This window comes from Drosophila grimshawi, unplaced genomic scaffold (assembly GCF_018153295.1).
Source record: "Drosophila grimshawi isolate 15287-2541.00 unplaced genomic scaffold, ASM1815329v1 contig_1367, whole genome shotgun sequence".
Taxonomy (NCBI): domain Eukaryota; kingdom Metazoa; phylum Arthropoda; class Insecta; order Diptera; family Drosophilidae; genus Drosophila; species Drosophila grimshawi.
Genome location: NW_025062889.1, coordinates 11,784,908 through 11,806,333, shown reverse-complemented (window position 1 = coordinate 11,806,333; position 21,426 = coordinate 11,784,908). Strand labels below are relative to the sequence as shown.

Sequence of the window (21,426 nt, the reverse complement as noted above, 5' to 3'; positions counted from 1 at the left end):
TGGACTTTGTACATTGCACATAAATTGTACTGCAAAATGAGACTGTAGATAACAAAACAAAAACACCAAAGTGCAGCGAACAAAAGTCAAAAATGCAGATGACAAAAACAGCAACAAAAGCAAGGCATTTGAAATGGAGCAGAAGGAGAAGCAGCAGGAGTAGAAGAAGAGGAGGAATTCCGTTGCCCAGTTGCGATTTATGGCATTATAATTGAAAAGCTGTCACATTGATGGAATGGAATCGAATGAATGAGCAATCGCCATGTGTGGCACAGGTGCGAGTGTCACTTCTGTCGATGTCTCCTCTTAACGCTTAACTTAATTGAGTTTCAGTAAAAGCAGCGCAGCTGTGGTTTCACTCTCTCTTTGTCGACATTTTTCTTTTTGGAGGAGCAAAAGAAATAAAATGCTGTTAACCGGCGTCAGCGCCTTTTTTGGGCATTTATTTATGGGATGGAAAGGTACCGTTATTAAGCTGCAGCTGATGTCGCGGCCTCAATTCACATCATGCCCCCCTCACTCACACACACACACACATATTCCTCCTCTTTACGATGCTGCATATTTTTTAAGCAGGCGTAATGAAAATGTTAAACTCGCCGCTGCTGAATACGTGACTTTTAGCACAGCGCTTGTCGACTGCGACGTCGGAGGCTGCACAAAAAAAAAAAACAAAAACAAAAAAAAAACGACAGCTAAAAAAATGGTTGTTCACATAATTTGGTTCGTATATGCGTCATTTTCAGTGGCGAAATTGCGGAAAAGTCAACTTCAGGAAAAGAAAAGGAGAGCTGAACTGAGAACGCCATCGGCAGTGAGTCGAGTGGCAGCGAGACTGAGTGGCCTGCGTGCGTGTATGTGTGTGTGTGTGTGTGTAATTTTAATGTGTGAGTGCAATGCAAACAATTTTTCAACAACGATTCGCGTGCTTCACAACAACAACAGAAGCAACAACAACAACAAAAACAATAAGAACAATAAAAACACTGCAGCAAACATGAAAACGCATTAAATTATTATGCCACATAAGAACCCATGAGAATAGGGATGGAGGTGAGTTCAAATGCATAGTGAAGAGAGTAGTGGAGGGAAGGGGGGAGGGGGGAGGGTGGCGGTTGGGTATTTGGTTTGAGTTTGGGTTTGTAGTCACTAATTAGCATGTCGCATTCTCAATTGCCAGAACGTGACGCGAGATTGGCCAACTTTTTGCTGTTGTTGGTGTTGTTTCTGTTGTTGCTGTTGTTGTTGTTGTTGTTGTTCGCCACTTTTAACTGTGAACTTTGGCAGCTGCTGAACTTTTGAACTGAACTTTGTAGAGCGCAAACTGTTTCATTATTGGAAACAATATTAAATTTAAAATTAATCAAAAAAAAGTTAACTTTTAATAAAAGAGTTTTAATGAATGTTTCATTTATTGTTATAAAATTCTGCATCAATTTTTATGGATTTTTTAATTTTGAAAAAAATCCTTTGAACAACATATTATCAACATCGGACTACTATATCGTATAGCTCCTTTTAGACTACATACCCTTGATGCGCTTGTAATTTATGAAATGAACATGTAAATGTTGCCACAAATATATAGTATGACAATACGGCCACCTTTGCCCCAACTGTGGCGACATGTTTGTTGGCTCAAAAATCACATCGCATTTTGTCCATAATAAATTACATTTTTGACTGCCTAAATGAAATGCGGAAAACTTTGCAAATGTCACAAGCAAAAAATGTATGCCACATACATGTATCCCATATATGTACACGTATGTGGCATACAACAACTGTGCAACGAACAGCGCACAGGCATACAAACATGCATACATACATACACACATACATACATGCATATGTATTATGTATGTATGTGCGTATTCGAGCTTTACATTCTAAGCATTTGTAAGCAGATGATGATGATGTCTGTGTGTGTGTCTGAGTGTGTGTGTGTGTGTGAGTGTGTGTGTGAGCATTGGAGCGTGTGTGAATATGACCAGGACTGAATAGTTGTAAATCAGAGGTCAGGGTCTTGAGGCACCGAGTCGCCTTAGCCAAATGAAAATGAAATGCGAAGACTTGCGCTCGTTTTGTTGTTGCTCGCACTGCAAGTGAAAAGATGGCCGAAAATGCTGTAAAGCGTTATTTGTTTTCTTCCCAAATAGGGGCGGTTGCCAACGTTTTTAGTGGATTTTTGTCATAGCCAAGATGCATAATGCGATTATATTAAGTTGCACTTGGGCGCAATGCATGCAAAGTGGCTAAATGCAAAAAAAAAATTTAAAAAACTGAAAGACCAGAAAAATACCCTGTCTAAGATCTTAGAAATGTGATCTAGAATTGATATGCACATTTAGAAAAGTAAAAATATTAGTTTAAAAATAATATTAAAATTCACATATTTAATTTAAAATTAACCTCAAATACAATGTAAAAATGTGCATAAAATCATTTAAGAATTAATTTCGAATTTATGCTCTCATATTTGTGACAAGTTTCCAGCACATTCTTAGTCCAGCATATCCTTTGTGTGGTAGATTTGACGTGGTATTTTTCAATGTATGCTTGACTCGTATATGGGGAATATTTGGAGCTATTTTGGCTGAATGGCGCGCTTCCAAAAGTGGTTGTGACACTGGAGAAAATTCAGATAAAAATGCTGGCGGCAAATGCAAATCGGTTTTTAGCGCCATGCCCAACATTTACATCCTAATTTGGCAAAGTTGTACAAAGCACTTATGCCAAAAACACGCAAAACAACATAAAAAAAAAAGAAGAAAAATAGTACAAGCCCATAACCCAAAATGTTGGCGTTTAAAACGCCCACAACGAGCCATGCACTCAAAGGATAAACGGAGGGACATTACACAGCCAAAAAAAAGCGGTTTGAATTCAGTTTGCAGCAAAAAAGGGTTTCTTAAACAATTTGTTGGAGATTTTAGTTTCTTGGCGCGTGGCTTCATTCAATTTCAGGTATAATTTGAAGATTAAAAGATTATTCTTGTCCAATACAAATACACTCAAAAGTCAAGTCAAAAAGCAAAACGGAAAAGTTTAATAACACTTTAAGTAAAAGTTAAATCATCAAAGCATGCTCTGAAAACTAAATAAAAGTCGAAAGTGAAACAGAATTCATTATTAGCAAAATTTAATAAGAGATAAAACTTAATAAAATTGCACTTAGGCTTATTTTGACTTAAAAGAGTCTTGGCTTCATAAAACTTAATCATATTTGGACATATAAGCGTTCTTTGTTCGCTTGAAGTCCATTTAAATTTGCCATATTTCAGACATCGTTGGCCAACAATTTAAATTCGAGTTTCCCAAATATTTATCGCTGTGGATATGTATAGCATATTTTTATGGGAATATATCTGTTAGATTGCATTGCAGCTGCTGCTGTTGATGATTTATCCTGCAGCCTCTTGACCATGGCCAACTTGCTTGTTTATCCATAAATTCCACATGCCACAAGCAAACCAGTTCCTCTTTTTTTGGCCCGGCACCAGAAAAATATACACAGCCAATGTCTTTCAATTAAGTTATCAAATACACACACACACACACACAGATACACAGACACACAGATACATAAACACACACAGAGACATGAAGTACTTGAATGCTTCTGGGTATTGGTAGATTTTGGTCGCCTGTTGCCAGGTGTCGTTGTTTTCTGCTTCGACGTCTCTCGTTGCCTCGTATTGATTTTCTGTGCCGCCAGGCAATGTGGCATCTACCCCCTCCCTTCACTCCCAATCTCTTAGCCTCATTCATGTTTGCACCTGATCATTTTAGAATTTAATATGCAAACAGCAGCTAAAAATTGTAATAATATATCGTTAAATCCAAATGCTAACTGCAACTGCTTTCAGCGGGTTTTCTTCCTTTTGGCTTTCGTGCATGGCTCCCATTATTCCAATTGTAATTGTGCGCCTCGACCTTGTTCCCATTTTACCATTGGCAAGCCCCATATTTCGATAGAGCGCCAGCCACATTGCCCCCTGTCCATCATGCTGCTGCCGCTGCTACTGCTGCTGCTGTTGGCCATTCAAATGACTTGGTCATTGCAGTTAATGATGCCTGAACGGCAAAGTCAACACAATTTGCCGCCCCTTCGGACATTTAAGGACAAAGCACACGCCTCCCCTCCACACATAAGGGATGGGAGGGGGAGGGTGAGTGGTATGTGGGTGCTTGGCGAGCATATGGCAATTTTCACTTGGCTGCAAAGTGTGGAAATGTGCACAAGTGCTTTTTGAAACACAATTCAGTGAACCATAACGATTACAGATTAGAAGCAGTTTCAGTCTATCTAAATATATGTAAATTATAGTATTACTAGTTCATTTCTATTTGTGGATAGTTGTTAACTTAATATTCGAGCATGTTATACTAAAATCCAGACTTCATATCTGCAAGCAGGACTGTAGTCAAATCTTTAGTTAGTTATTATTATATATTTATTTTTGCTAAATGTCTGTGAGGAATACTTTTAATTAGGACTAATTTATAGCCAAGATAATGAACAACTGATGAATGACCTGTTGAGCCTGTTTCAGCCTCGAAATTAATACTTCCTTTCCCATTTCTTGCTCGAAATTCATATAACAAATTGTTGAGACTGTCAAATACACTTTGTTAACTTCTTCTACATGATATTCTCATTAACTTTTTGACTAGCTTTAAATACTTTTGTTTTTAATTGTGTCTGACCTTGTTTATTTTATTTATAAACTTTTTGCTTGCTTCAATTGAGTGCTCAACATGTGCAATTTTCTCACAAATGTTTTTTTTTTTTGTTTCTTTCTCTTTATTTAATATGCAGGCCCATTTCAAAGTCCACAAGCTTTGTACTTTGTTCTATTGCGTTTGTTTGCACACAAGTTTACAAATAATGATGATAATAGCCAATATATATTACTTAAATAATAGTCATACCCAAGTCTAACAGAATGAACAGTTTTTTTCTCTATCTTATTATTTATTTATTAAAAATGCAAGTGGGCCTTTGCTTTTTCAATGTCAACTTTGCCCCTTTATATGAACATGGCACAAGGTCTTTTAGAAATTAAATATTTACGCATTTAATTAATTCTGCATGCAAGTCGACAAATCCCTTAAAGTGAGCCCCAATTAAATGGGAATTAGTTGCATTCGTTGGAGGGAGCAAAAACACACAAAACAATGCAAATGTTTTCCACATTGCCGCCAGCTTCTTGATTATTATTCTCGGTGGGCTTGAGATAATACAAATAATTGGATTGCCGTTTAATTACCATTTACAATCTGAATGTTGCAGGCGGGGCGGGGATGGTGGCAAAGTGAAACTAACAAGAGACAGTCGCCAAATATCTTAATATTTTCTTGCTTTAAGACTTAAGCAATTTAAGCGATTATATTTATGGAAAAATAATATTTTCATGTGCTTTAATTTCATGATTTAGTAAGAATTGTTGATTGAATTTTAAGGATTCCTGCAACAAGTTGGGATGACTATCTTAGGCAGACCACAGATTACATATCCGTGCAGACTGCAGTCAAGTCTCCAATATTTCACTTTGACTTATATTCAAAAAAAAACTCAAGCAATTCTTTACTTGAAATATATAAGATAAGTCTTGCTATGTTGATGATATTATGTCAACATTTTGTGATTATAATAACACGCTTGAATAATTAGATTGATTCTGAAATTTTGGTAAGCAAAAAAAAATATATTGATGATGCGAATAAATTAGTAAGACGCATATTTGATGAGTTTTGTTAGCATATTTTACGGATATATATCAAGTTTCTTGAAGACTAGTTCGGGCAGACAAATGGACAGACAGACGGACATGGGTCGGCTACTGATGCTGATCAAGAATATATTTACTTTATGGGGAAAAGTCGCCCACAATGCGGTACACTTTTCATGACAAACTCAACATTGTTTTCAGTGTATTGCTTGTACCGCAAATCCATTAAAAAAGTATAGTTACAATCCGTTTATCCCCCAGTGGAATTCTCTTTATCTCTGCCATGTGGGGCCATCGGTAGTTGTGTATTTGTCTTGTTTGCTTTTGTATTACCGATTTTAAGCAGAGCTGCACTCTATCAGATTTATACATACATATCTATATATATATATATATATATATATGTATGTGTATTTTTTGCGCTAAAAAGAAATGCTGAAAACCACATGAAAAACAATAAAAGCCACAATATAAAGGCGAAACAAAAGCGAAACGCTGCCATTAGAGACACATCAAAATGGCACTCAGAAGAACAGGATGGCAGTTGCCGGGGAGGTCGTGGTGGGTGGTAGCTTCATGGAGGGGGGAGGGGGAGGGGGGACAGAGCCTGACTAAGGCGTTTGGGCACAAAAGGTAAGTTTTGTGGCCAGGTGCTGGCGTTTACTTATTCGAGAGGCAGCAACAACAAAAAGCATTCAATGCATTCAACGCATAGTTGTGGTTGTCGTTCTGCGGTTTTTGGCTTCATTTTCACGCAATTTATTGTTTTCCAAAAGGAGCCCCAGCCCAACCAATCCCAACCCCACCAATCCCCCTCGGAAATCGCCCAACCACAAGCCAAAATCCTCAGCACGAAAATTCCATGGTTTGTACAACATTTTTTCCATTTTCCATTTGTATTTTTTTTTTTTTTTAAGCAGGCGCCATTTTATTGTTTATTATTGTTCTAAGCTATGTTTGCTTGGTCTACAAGGGATGCGGTTGAGAGGATTGGGGTTGGGGTTCTGTGTTTCCGCTGCAGCTTTGTCGGGACTGCTGCTGCTGCTGCATCCACTGGTGGCGTTGTGCCCCGTCAGGTTTATATGGTTTTGCCGCTTCCTCTATTCGCATATAGTCAAAAGCAACGCCAGCAAAGGCAGTTCAAGGATACAACAAGAGTGAGCGAGAGAGCGAGAGAGAAAGGGAAAGGGAATACGACCAGGCCAGCAACAATGGCTGTAAGGGATATGGGAATAGAGGAGTACGTATAATAATACTGGGTACTCATTGCAGCTAGTCCACCTCGGACTAAATGGCATTATCATTTTACCGCTGGCAACATTGATTCTATCCCATTGATGCCCCAGGCATATTTCGCTTCTCTGGGCATCATCATAAAAGTATTACGGCCAAGTGGCAGCTGCCATTCAGCTAGACTGACCGACAGCCTGTCTGGCTATCCATTAACCGGCAAAGCTGCACAGTGGTTGATGACTGTCGAAAATTCACATCAAAATTCAATTAAATGCTTGCCAAAAGTCATTCAAGAAATAATCATGAAATTGTTATAAAAAAAGTAATTGCAATTTCAGTAAAAATTTCTTTACAATTTTGTGCATCTCTTTTCGAATGACTTATTTAATTTTCTTTCTTATTTTTGCACTTTATATTCGCTCAAGCTATTTTAATATTTCATTATAAATTTTTAGAGTCTGTTGCTATTATGTTTATCGCACATTTCTTATGAGTCTCGTACCACTGTGCTATATAGTTGCGCAGTTAGCGGTAATTGCATTAAGTGTTGGCTTAAGAGCCTTCCCCTACCCGACAGCCCCTAAAAACAAAGCCAACCCGACCGAAGAGCCAAAGCTGAAGCTGCCTTTGTCGTCTGTTGGACACTTCTGTGCACACTTGGACTGCGGAGGAATTGGAGGACTGTAGAACTGGAGGCCATCGCATTGTCGTCGTCATTGTCGCTGGATTAGTGGGGCTGTTAAGATCGCATTGTTGTGCATACAGTCAGGGCTAATTAGCCAGTGCCTGGCTTGCCCATTACACCCCCACCCCCCATTGCCGCCCGCTCGCCTCAGTTGTTTGGCTTTAACAATTAAATCGATACAAGAGCCCGCTCAAGAATCTGACTAAGCGCGTTTTCGAGTCGTGCACGTGACGTGACGTGAGCCGACTTCATTACCGCACTGAACAGACACCCATCAATCCGCTCGAGCCGGCCAAAAGCCACCCAATGGCAACCATCCATCCACCCACCCCATCAGTGTACACTGGGACAAATGAAATTGGGAGAATTGGAGGAGATTAAATTGTGTTTTTTATATGGATTTTTTTTCAAGTCTTCTTTTAATTAAATTTCTTATTTATACTTTTAAAATAAGCCTACAAATCTTAATAATTCTTTTATGAATTCTTCTTTAAATTCAATTTTTTGTTCATACTTTATGTATTTCAAAAGAAAAATCTAAACAAAAATATAAACATATATTTTAATTACACATATCAAGTGAAAACCAAACGAATAAGTCAAATAACACTTTAAGTGATTAATAATATTTATTTTATTGAGTTCATGAAGCGAATATTATCTTTAGATAAGAGTGTCGAAAATATTATTCAAGCAGATTACGCAGTCTACATGAAAAAATAACTTTCGTATTAATCATATGGTTCTGACTTTGATATAAAGTCAAACAATTGAAATATGATTTTCTTGAATTGTTTCTCCAAGTGTAGCAGCACTCAATGAGCCACACACACACACACACACACTCAATGTGTGTGTTGGTTTTCTTCTTTTTTTTGTTGCCCGCACGCGAATATATTTAATTTCCATTTGATTGGACGCGACTCGAGGCGCTTTCTGGCTGCGATTTTTACAGATACATTTTGGCGTCGTCGGGTGCAAACATAAATTGTGCCTGCCTTGGCAAGGACACGCACTAGAAACACGCCCTTTCCGCATGGGAGCGGCACATGAGGAGTTTGGGCACATCCAGGGAGTTGGCAAGGGGCAAGGGGAAGGGGGGAAACAGGTGCACGCACAAACAAATTACAGCTGCGGGCATCGTTGAGGACACAGAGAGTCACCAAAAAACAGACTAGAGTTGCCACAGCAGCGCAATTGAAATTGAAGTATTTCATTTACGCATTTTTGTTGTTCGACGCATTTCAATTTTGCGTATTTTGATGCAAAAGTTGCATTTTCTAGCTGAATTTAAAGACTTGAAGAACACCACACACTTCGCTGGTGTTATTTACATGGATTCATGACGAGCCAAGTTCAGTTGAGTTGAGTTCAGTTGAGTTGAAGTGCACTGCAACCCTGGCGCCACAACACCCGTTGCTGGTGTGGTGTGGCTGCTCTTGATTCGGTGCCAATAGCAGCGCCTACACTTAGAGAAATATATGCCTTTGCATAGAGCTAGAAAAAAACTAAAACTGAAAATCATGTTTATTGTTTTTCTAACTTGTGAATAAAGTTTGTCCACAAACTGCAAATAAGTCATATATTTTCAATTTTTACATGAAAAAAACTTATAGCAATTTATTTCTAACAGACGTTTTCATTTCCTTCAGCGATGTATTCTATAGATTCAATATTTAAAATGCAACTCAAATTGCTTTTGGCGATTGACTCGGAGGCACCCCTCGCTTTTCTGTGTGTAAAAACAACTCACATTTCTCAGCTGGTCGATTTGTATACCGGGCTGCTAACAGCAAATGTGAATTTTGGGGCGCTTCGGATGACCCACAAAGCTCGACCAACCACAACAACAACAAGAACAACTACAACAAATGGGTTTGCAACAATGCAGTTGATAGACGACCCAAGTGTAATGAAAGCGACAGCTCTGGCAAGCCAAGAGAGAGGTAGGGCTGCGAGGGGGTTAAGGGTTTAAGGGGTAGCGTTTGTTGCAGCAATTGCCCCAATTGCTGTGCGTTGTTGCAATTAATTTGGAAATTGGCCAACGCCAATGAGGGAACGCGACGCTGGTCAACAAGGATGTGCAAGCGTATTAAATTATTTGGAAAATTGCAAGTGCAACGCCAAATCTATGGGGCAATAAGGTTGGAGTGGCGCCACAGGCCTTTGTGTAGAGCTTATGAAATTAGTGAAATAACTTTGGCAATACACAAGTTATTTGCATGGCAAATTCATAAATAACTCACTATGCAAATGCAAAGAAATGTTTTTGGTCAGCCTGTTCAAAAATTACGACCAAACATTTGCATACATAGATATGTGGTACACTACGAGAAATTTGCTGTTGTAAATTCTAAAAAAAAAGAAGACATCAGGCTCAAATTTGGCAATATTATTATACATTTTACATTTTATTTTCACTTTTTATTGAAAATATACCTCCATTTTTTATATAATTCTGATGGAGGTTTCTCACTTATTTTTTTAAATTGAAAATAAATATATAAAAATATTCTGTTGACATGGAAAATGTGTTTGCATTTTTGTTGTTTGTTCAACCCATATTTCAACTAGCTAACAAAAAAAGCGAGTGCCTTTCATTGAGTTGGTTGAGTGTATTCATATATATATATATATATATATTTGATTATGCATGGGGGAATGCAATAAATTATGCAATGCCGCATGCTATTTTTGTTGTTCTCTGATTGGAGCAATCAATGCAAATGTACTCGAACCCAATATTCTGTGACTGGACTAACTGGATTTAGCGTTCATTGGCTTTTCCAGGCGGGGGGAATCGAGAAATCGTGAAATCTGCCAGAATGCTAATTAAAATCGCAAAATACACAAGTGAAAAACAACAACAACTGTTGCAGCACAGCACAAAAACAAATAAAACAAAGAGCAACAACAGCAACCCAAGGCAATAAAAAAAAGTGTAAAAAAAAACAACAACAAAACAATCCAAATGTTAGCAAATTAATTTAAGCATAACAAATTTGATGCCTGCTCTAACTTGAAGTGCAAATTGTTAAACAAAATGGTTTTGCTTTTTTGGTTTTTGTTTTTTGTTTTCTTTTCACTTTGTTTAATACTTTTCGCTTACTTTTGCGCAGTTACTGTTGCAAAACAATGTATAAAATGTATATAAAACAAATACTACATGCATATGGATAAATATTTATGTATATTTATATATATATATATACATGGGAGCAGCCATCAGCGTGTGTTTAAAATTTATGGCAAAACTTGTTGAGGTTTTTCTTTGGTTTTGGTTTCTGTTCTTTTTGGAGCACACACACATAAAAGAACATAAAAAATATTTGGGCAAGAACAAAAAATGGTTGTGGTAATCATTAATTATGAAGTTAATAAAGCATTAGACCTTGGCTGCTCTATTATTAAATGCGAATGCGAATGAGGAAATGGTGAAAAGACAACCATATAAATCACTACAAATTTTGTTGTTGCTGAAATATAATTTTGCCGGCTGCTTGATATGCGTTTATTTATTGGAGCACTTATCGATCAAGTTTTGCATATATCAAATCTATTTTACGAAATGATTTCTCTTCTCAGATAGCCACAAATTTGAACAAGTATTTAGCGGCATGCGCAAAAAAAAAACAAAAAAAACAACAACCAGCCAGCAAGAAAAATGTAGCTTTTAAGTGTGTGCAAATATAAAATATTATAAATACAGATGTTGTTTACACAAATTGTTAATAACTCTCGACACGAGTTCAACTTCAAGGCGAAAAGTCAACATGAAGAACAAGAAATAGCAACCATAGATACGAATAACTAACAGCTACAGATATACATAGATACAAATGCATGTGCCAAAAGTAACTTGCTAAAAAAAAAATCAAAATAAAAATAACCAAAGAACAGCAGAACACATAGATTTATATATACATATATATATATATATCTACATATCTACACATGTACATGTGTAGGTGAATCTCGTTTGCCGTTTTTATTTTTTACGTTTTAAGTTTTTTTGTGTCTGGGGCTTGGCACAACAACAACAACAACAACAGCAACACCTACGAAAGCAGTGAGGAAGAGAGAAACGCACATTCTGTCACAGAAGTAAGCAGGCCAAAAGAAATGTGATAAAATAGAGACACAACGACAGCAACAAAAGAATTACGAAGAACGCTCTAAAGCAGAGAGCTCGACTGGGAAATACCCTGAGCTAAATTGTGAACTTCAAACTCAAGTCACACAAGTCACACATATTCATAAGCTAACTCATTGAATAATGCGAATACACTCATTGTATATTTTTGCATATAGGATTTTCTCCCGATGTTGACTAAAATAAATAAACACATTCTTAATTAGAAAGATAAATATCTTTAAAATTATAGATTTTGTTGTTATGCATAATCGATTTGCATCACGAAAAGTTATCGATAACATGAAATAAACTTTATTTAGTGTTCTCAAAAGTCAAAGATACTTTTGCAGTCATTTTTTCTCTGTTCCCCACATTTTTTTATTTAGTTTTTGTACATATCGAAAATCAAAGTTAAGTCGCGTAATAAAAGTTTTTTTATGCATCTGTAATGATAAATTAAAAAAAAATAATAATAAAACTTTTCCAACGAATTGAATGAGCTTGTTTTGCAGGCCAAGGCTGGCTGTAAACTTCAAGTAAATACAAGCATATAAAAAAGTATTTAAACAATTGTATTAAAATCATTAAAAAATTGTGCTAAACGTAACGCATGGATAAATAAAATAGACACCTTCAAAAAGATACAAGCTCACGAATTGCGTCTTAAGAATTGAAAACAACAAAATTATTTACGATTATTTAACATTTACGTTTTGATTGCTTTGATATCTTTTCAGCATTATCATTTCATGCTTTTTCTGTCTCTCTTTTGCGCTGCTGTTCTCGTTTCTGTTTGGACATTAAAAATTTCGTTCACTTTGCTTATCACAAAAAAAAAACACAAAAAACACAAAAACAAAAGCAAGCAGCCGATAAAAAAAAGCAAAACCAAAAAAAAAAAAAAAAGATTCTAAATGCTTATTTGCTTGTCATTTTTTGTTTTTGTTTCTTTTTTTGTGTGTGCTGTTTTTTTTTTTGTGCGTCTAACGATTTATCAGCACATGTTTTTTTAGTATTTATCTTTGGCATTTCTTTATTTTTAAGCGCACACAAATACACATGAGCTAGCTGTATGCATATATACTAGTTTTGGTTCATAGAACTTGTGCGTATCCATCCATCCATCCATCTATCCATCAGATACAATTTGTTGGCAACTAAATTGTCTATGCATGAGTAACAAACTGCAGCCAAAAGGCGTCTCCTTTGTTAGTTAGCTGTGCCCTGCCCTGCCCTGCCCTGCCACTTCCCCAAGCACAGCGACCTATGCAAATTGGCCAGCGGCATCTGCTGGCTGTTGCACTTGACCCGCTTCGTTCGCCCACTTGAGATGCCTCATCAGTGTTCTGAGTTTCTAAGATTCCAGGCTATCGTTTGTTGTGCCACGCACTTGAAAAGCACCCGCCCATCTCCTAATCCCCGCACTTCAATAGCGTCTAAATCACAACCATATGCCTTGATTCATCCTTGCCTCCTTGCATCCTTGCATCCTTGCATCCTTGCAACCCAACTCGCTGCTGACAGCACTGCTCACAAATATAATTACAGCCAGCACAAGGGACGTCATCGAGTCGCATAAAAGCAGCATTTGTTGTTGGCTTTGTTCGGGGCAATCTGATAAGGATTTCCGTCAATAGTTGTGAGCCAGGACAGCTGAAGGATAGCGAGTTCAGTTACAGTGGGCAACCTCAATAATCCCAAAGAACTTCAGAAACAGACAATCTTATACGTAATCCATGGATTAGTTTAACTATTTGCCTTTATTCAGTTTTTCAAAGAATTTGTTTTATATACAAATAAACCTCATATGATTTGGCAGCTTTCTAATTGTTCAAGAAGTCAATTAATAATATGCCTAGTTAGCAGTCAGAACTCCCATATCGCGACACATTTGATTTACTTATCGCGATTAGATATATCGTACATGCGACCAAAATTTTGTGAATGCTCGAAAAGAAAGCAACACCGAAAAACAATTCCATTTGCGTCACGCATAATAAACATTAATTTAGGTTATGATTAAGATAATGGGTCATAAACTGAATAAAGCGACTAGGAAATAGTTTCAATTTGGTTTAGCTTTTTAGATTAATCAATTACAGTTAAACATTTTATAGATCGCCTTGAATAACGTTGTTTAACATTTTAAATGCTTTGCTGTTTACTGGAAAATTAAGCAACAACAAACAACTACAACAACAACAACATCTATTGATTAATCATAACTCTTGCGGGTCTCTCGAGTAAGCCTGCAAATGTGCAACAACGTTGCGACATTGTTTGTGGACTTTGAGCGGTGCATTAGTTGGTTGCAATTGCAATTGCAATTGCAGTTGCAGTTGCAGTTGCAGTACTCGACATAAGTAGGCACTCGAAACCGTGATAATTTGATTGCCGCGTCCCCATACAGTGGGCAATCGATAAGTGTAAATCGTATAAAATGTCTGTTGTAACATTCTATGACATTGTCAAGCTGTGATAAAAGGCATTAAGGCATTAACTAATATATGACTGTAAATGTGGTAACAAAGTTATTATATTCACACTCAGTTCAAAAGTATCCACTTTGTATAAATATTGTTTTTGTACCTTGCTTAAGTCTTGTCAATGTTAGTCATTAATTTGTACAGGTTTTTTAGAAGGCAATCAACTACTTTCTATGATTAAAATGCACATATATATTGTGAAGTGAATATATGAATATATTTTCATATGCAGTTCAAGTATTCTCAATACATGAATATTATTTTCATATTCAGTTCAAGTATTCTCAAGTTTAAGCATTATTCTGTTTTTGATTTTGAGAGGTGTTCGCAAGGCAATCGAGAACTTTTTATACTAAATATCGAAACCTTGAAACTTGCAGAATGACTACTCGAAAACCAATTTTAAAGTCCACAAAATGTTGCTGCTTATTTCTATGTTTCTGTGTGAAAGTATGTTTACATATATAATTAACTTTTGGTTGCTCGTTTAAGCAATTGCCACTGTAGCAACAAGTAACAAGTAATTAGCAAAGTCATCAACAGTGCAGCAACTTTCAAGAACTGTTGCACGTGGCCCATGGTGCAGAAATGGCAAACAACCCCCAAACCCAACCACGGGGCCACCACGCACAATGTGGCATCCACTTTAGAATGGCAAGCGTTTGGCATTGCGGCACAAAACGGAAACTCTGCCAACGGGCCAGGCCAGGCCAGGCCAGGCCAGGCCAGACTTTGAATGCATTCGGATTGAATCCACACTCAATCCGAATAACGAATATTTTTCGTAATTTGCCTTTGACATGCAACTCTGCTTACGTCACAAATAATAAAGAGAGGCAGCGAGGCAGCGAGGCAGCGAGGCAGAGTGGCAGAGACAGGGACAGAGTTAGAATTGTAAATGTAATTCGAATGTAAAATGAAACCGAGCAAAACTAAATTACAGTTTTTGAGTTCAATACCCACTGGGCGATAAGCTGCGACTAGTTTTCCAAATTATGCAATTCTAAAGCCGACACAATCTTTCTACCCTCCTCCTCCTCCTCCTCCATTCCAATTCCACCCACCATTTCCTGTTGCCAACTGGCAACTGTTTGTATTATCTGGCGGCGAGTGATTCTAGTATAATTTCCTCCAGCTAGCACTAATCTTGATCGACATGAGCCTGAGTTTAAGCTGCCTGATAAGCCAGTCAAGCTTCTCACAATATTTGCTTTCTTTGCCCCGCCAACCTGGCGAATCCATCTCCCACCCTGACCACGCCCCCTTACGAGTTTGACAAACACTTGTCGGGGTCGGTAAAATTCCAGCTGAATAATCTGACTTCGCATTTAGGAAATACATTTAACTAAAAGCTAAGAGAGCAGTTATAATGATTCACTCATTGATTTATTTATTTCACAATTTAATGAAAAATCATAAATTGAAAGCTTAAGTTTTGAAGATTTTCAAATGAAATTGTTTTTTTCTCAATAATAACTTGTAACTGATCGAATTTGCTAGAAATGCTTTATTTCTAAAAAATAATATTCTGTGCAAACAAAAACAAGCAACTCTCTGGAAATCAACAACTGTCCGAGATAAGATAAACAATTATTGTTCTCAATTATTTTGTTGCCAATCCAATGTGCATTTTAGCCATGTTTTTAAATGCAATTTGCACATGTTCCGTTATTACGTCGAAATCACACACAGTGTGTCAAAAAAAAAAACCATCATAAAAAAATGCATGCGTCTGTGAAACAGTTCAGAAATTAATCCAATTGAATCGAATCGAACGTTTTTGGCCAATAAAAATCAAACTGGGAAATGTGTTTTGACCTTTTTTTTTTTAATTTGCATTTTTATATCTGACAAAGATTTGACGGTTAAAAAAGTGATTTTCTTAAATGTGCATTTTTTGCGGCTGACAGACAACTTTCATGAGATACTGTAAATTGGAATTCTCATCGCCCACTGAGTGGTCAACACTTGAAAACGGAAGTTAATTGCCTGTGAAGGGTTTTTTTTTTTGTTGCTAAAAATGCAATCCGCTTTAGCCTCGAAATTAATTAAAAATCGGACTTGCGTAATTCAATTAACAGGTTTTCAGCTGAACGGCAACCATTTATAATCATCGATTGGCTTGTGGGGATGGTCAGGGCGACAGAGAGTGAGGGTGTGGCAACAATGAGTTGACAGTGACATCATCATCATCGTCATCTGAAACACCTTCAACTTTGCATTATCGGCCAGTTACAAGAACTTTTGCCATTGTGGGCATTGATAAGCCGCGAAGAACCTAAAAGTTAAATTCCATATGCGAGTTCCCTTTGGCTGTGCGTCATTCAAATATGACACATAAATCACAATCGATGATTAAATATTAATATTAATGCGAATTGCGTATAGCCAAAGGCGCAACAAATAAATTATGATGAATATATGTGCCCTACAGGCCATATAAATATAAATAATTTAGTCAAATCTCTCAATAATTGTGCATTTTCGTAGAACTGTGCAAATTGGCAATTGTGAAAAATTTGAAGAGCAGTTTATCAGCAATCAGTAATCAGCATCAGAAGTAAGCCGATTTCGAATGTCATGGCAGCTATAAAATTAGACGCATACATTTCCGTAAGACATTTCATAATTTTAATGATATAATATTGTACAAAAAATATACTTCTTCTACTTAATATAATGATGAAATCATCCAGGCAACTTTGCATCATGCATTTCTTTAGCATTCCAATGAAATGGGAATATTAAAACGATTTTTCGACTTTAGTTAATAAGTGAATAAAAATTCGGAAATAAATAAAAATAATCAATATATAATATATTTGCTATATTTTAGCATTTCTATATATTTCTATATGTGAACGTTGGCAATTTATTATTATTTGTTGTATAAATCGAATTAAGATATTACAAGCATGTCAAGTAAATAGCGCAATCTAACATTTTCCAACTACGCTATTTTTCTACAAGTTTTGCATGTTGTTGCTCAGTTCATAGATAAGATAGCTTTATGTTCCAAAGTACACAAAGACAAGAGTTGACAAATACAGGTATATATATGTATATATATGTATAAATATGTAAAGATGTGTGTATTTGTATACATATATTTACTGTTGTCACTTTCTGACTTTCGATAAGAAACTTGGCAACTGGGATTGGGGTGCTTAATATGATTAGTCCGTCAACATATTTACAGTTGTCATTAATACGTTTAATGTATATACATATATATATACATATATATCTAGGTGAGTATATAACACACACACATATATATTCTAGTCGTCTTTTGATAACTTTGCTTGATTAGATTGCAGACAAACAACACAAATACCACCAAGAGTCTTAATTAGGCTGGCAAACAAGTCGAATTGCCGAAATCGAACGCTATCTGAGCCAACTTCGAAGGGGTAATTTTGCTTGGGGCGGTGCTGTTTGGCGGGTGGTTTTCAGTTTAGCGCTGTTTTTGTTCTTGTATTTTTGTTATTTACTGATGCTTGCTGCTTGCTGCCTGTTGCCTGCTGCGAAACCGTAACAGAAGCAGCGGCAACTGATTTTCAAGTGTTTGCTTTTTGACCGTCTCAAGTAGGCTATTCAACCCACTTGGACATTGGAACCGTTTTGCTGGACTTTGTGACTGCTAATATGTCCGATAAATATATATATATATATATATTTGTATCTGTATCTATACCTGTATACAATATATACAATAAGACATACTGCAAGGAGACTTGTTAAGGGCAAAACTTCTCGATTTAGATGAAAATCGTATTTTTAGCACAAATCTTCTTGCAAATCAAGTAGAAGAGGACTTGCTTTAAGTTAATGAGGAAAAGAGTGAAACTTACGACAAGTCCACTGTGTAAAAGAGTTACGAATAAAGAGTAAAGAATAAAGTGACAAGTATTAAGTCGATTGAGTCACGGAAAATGGCATAATTAAGATGCTTGTACTTGAAAACAAAGTACTTAAATACTAAATAATAGATCACTGTAAACTTGGCCCTTGGCAAGTGAAGTAGGAATTTTCTCACCTCATTTTCGCAGTGCGAAATACAACTGATAATAAACAGCAACAGATGTAAGGGGTGCCGTCGAGAAGTACTTACTGGGAAGCATATATAGACGCGTATATATAAAAATGGACGCCCCCCGCGTGAAGATTTGGACTTAGCTCCTTGTACTTAGCTCAAAGTACAGTTGTTTGACCTTGCTTTTGCACACTTTTCATGCCTTCTTCTTTATGCGTGATTCTTGCTTGTCGTCATCTGGGATGATTCTTCTTTTGCGTCTTCCAGCCTCGAATCCGAGCAGCGCACTCAGTTGATAAGGTAAAACTTTGGTCAAGACGTCAAGGCTTAATGTGTCGACAGGGGGTATAGTGGGGTTAGCAGGGGGGGTTTGGGGGCACGTAAGCTACGCCTCTCAAGGGCAGTTTGGCATTTAAAACGAATTAGTGCGAAATTCAACACACAGAAAGGAAAACACTGATAAGCGTCCAAGTGTGAAATCAGTTTTGGGATTAAAATACATTTATTGCTTTAGTTTGACACACAAATAATGATAAGAAAATGTGTGTATTGAATCATTGACAGTAACAAATGTAATTAGTGCCATTTTTTTTATGGAATGGGCAGTTAGTACTTAAAAAGTAAATGAATCTTACAATGTTAGTCAACTTTATCTTTAGTTAGTTTTGAGCAAATGTTTGGACTACTTATTTAAACATGTGCTTTAATTATGTAAGCATTTTTACATTGAGTAAGGCCAACTAAATTAACTGATTACGGCAAAAATAAATAAGAGAGAGAATAAAGTACTAGAAAACTACTCGCTTTCAGTTAAGATTAAAGATCACGTTGTTTTCTAAACTTTCAATTAAGGTTTGACATTTATTTAAAATATAAATTGCAAAGCATTGTCGCCAAATTGGATTGATTGTATAAATAAAAACCGAAATCCCTGAAAATATTGATAGGCAAAGAAAACAAAAATAGGCGAAAACATTCCCATTCATGCCCCAAAGACCATCAGGTGGAATAATTTCTACTGCTCGGTTCAATGTCTTTGGCGTTGTTATGTGGTTTACTGCTGTTGCAATTGTTGTTGATCTACAATTCAAATTGTTGTTTCTCGTTTCGTTTTTAAGTCTATTTTGCTCACCTTTTCGAGGCATTCTTGGCCGATGGCTTTGGGATCCAATTTGACAGCTTGTTGAGTGCCATTTGGCAAATCCACAATGCACCACATATTGATGGTTCTTTTTGTTGTTCGCGACTCCTTGTTGCAAAAATGTAAAAGTTGTTTCTGTTTCTGTTTCTGTTGCTGTCTGTTGTTGTTGTTGTTGCTCTCCTTTGCCTTAAGGCAATTGCATTTATTGCTTAGAGCTTCCGCGTTACGTGCGACGAAATAAACAACAAACCAAAACAAAAAAAAACCAGAAACAACAAATACGAAACCCAATTTTAAAAGTCCGTAAGCGTATTAAGGCGTTTGCAGCGCTGCCGACGTCGCTGTTGCTGTCGCAGCAGAGAGCTACAGGTTGTGTTTGTTTTTGCTTGGCTTTTGGCTTTTTTGTTTTCTTTTCTTTTCTGGTTGGAGTGTTGGGTTGTGGGGCGGGGGAGTGCAGTTCCAGGTCCCAGGTCCAGCCGTGGTACACAAAACGTTGACGGTTAACTTTTTGAATGTTGCGCACTTGTTTCAATATTTTTATTTCAAAGATTTTGCATATTTCGTTTATTTCATACACATTTTCACTTTTTGACTTTAGTGTGTCCAATTTGGATATATTTTTGATTTGTTGGTTGTTGTTGTTGTTTTTTTTTTTTTGGTTTAAAACGTTTTTTTTTGGCAGACGCCGTTTCCCGAATAACGTCGATGACGTTTTTTCGTAGCAGAGCTGTTTTGTTGAGTGCCGTCCGTTCGACACAACGTTCCCGATACAATTGAATTCTAGTTGGGAGACAAAGCCAAGGCAAAGAGTATTTTTCGAGGCAAAGCGACGCTGTTAAAAGTTAACAGTGCCAGCGCACTGTTATGCTCAAGTGAACTGCAAATGCCCACAGCTCTTCGCTCTTCGCTCTTGCATGCCTGCTTTTGAGCTCTCTTAACAGCTGCGCTCACTTCACAATGCTGTTGCTGCTGCTGCTGCTCTCTCGGTCAATGCTTGTTTACTGCAGCGCGGGGGAATGGCAGCTGTTAGTCGCTGTGTGCCGTGTTTCATTCAATTGCCCTGCACAGCTGTTGCTTCTGCTGCTGTTGTACAGCTTCTCTTTTGTTATCAGATTTTACACTCCATTGCACTCTTTGTACGGGGCAAGCAGGTAAACGGTTCAACAGTTGAATCAGCCAGCAATCGCCACCAGTTCTTGTTTGAGCAGCAAATTGATGAATGCATGGCGCGCATGTGCATCTCAGCTCAGCTCAGCACAGCAGCTGCTCTTGCCTTGAATGTGCCATTAAAGGATTTCTGTTATTTCGCTTAACGCATCTTTGTTTGCTTTCCCCGACCTGCGCAATCTTAAATATTGAGTCCGTTCAATTCTTGTCAACACAATGAAAATGAATGGGAAAGGTGTTCCAATGCGGCATGGTTGGGAATGGGTCTTACTTTATTAATTATATATAATAATATATTACTATGCAACAATTCCTTAAAGCTTAAATTCTCAACATGGTTTGTTTTCATTTGCAACAAATACAATCTTCAATTCACAAGTACCAATAAATAATAAATAGATTTCGTAATCTATAAGAAAGAAAAAGTCAATTTTATAATTGCGTTTAAAAGCCACCATTCAAATTGCTCCACTTGATAAGTAGACCAAAATTGTAGCATTTATTGATTGAATAATAATTACGAGCTGGCGTAATCTTTAAGAATGTTACAGCTGCAAGCTTGACATACATTTTTTTCTTTCAGCCTGTCTTCTTTAATTCTTTTTACACGTTGCTTTTTCGCTGAAACCATCGATTCTTAACCCATGTCAGTTGCACGTGTGTGATTGGTTGACATGTAAATATTTGTAACGGGGCAGCCCTGGCATAGTTGTCAATCTTTTCGCATTAACCGTTGCATTGACAAACAATGACCTCCAGATTCTGGGAGCAGCTGAAATTGCATTTGAATTGTGGGCTCTTCAAAATC

General features: G+C 37.0%; 1 protein-coding gene across 1 annotated transcript in view; it reads right to left on the bottom strand.

Annotated features, from left to right (window-relative positions):
- The window catches only part of LOC6559964 (E3 ubiquitin-protein ligase MYLIP), a 32,702-nt gene extending 12,476 nt beyond the window's left edge, over nt 1–20,226 (bottom strand). The window contains exon 1 of the mRNA XM_043215709.1: nt 19,443–20,226. Coding sequence (XP_043071644.1) covers nt 19,443–19,529 — 87 coding nt within the window. The 5' untranslated portion in view covers nt 19,530–20,226. The remainder of the gene's footprint in view (nt 1–19,442) is intronic.
- Between the last annotated feature and the right edge of the window lie 1,200 nt (nt 20,227–21,426).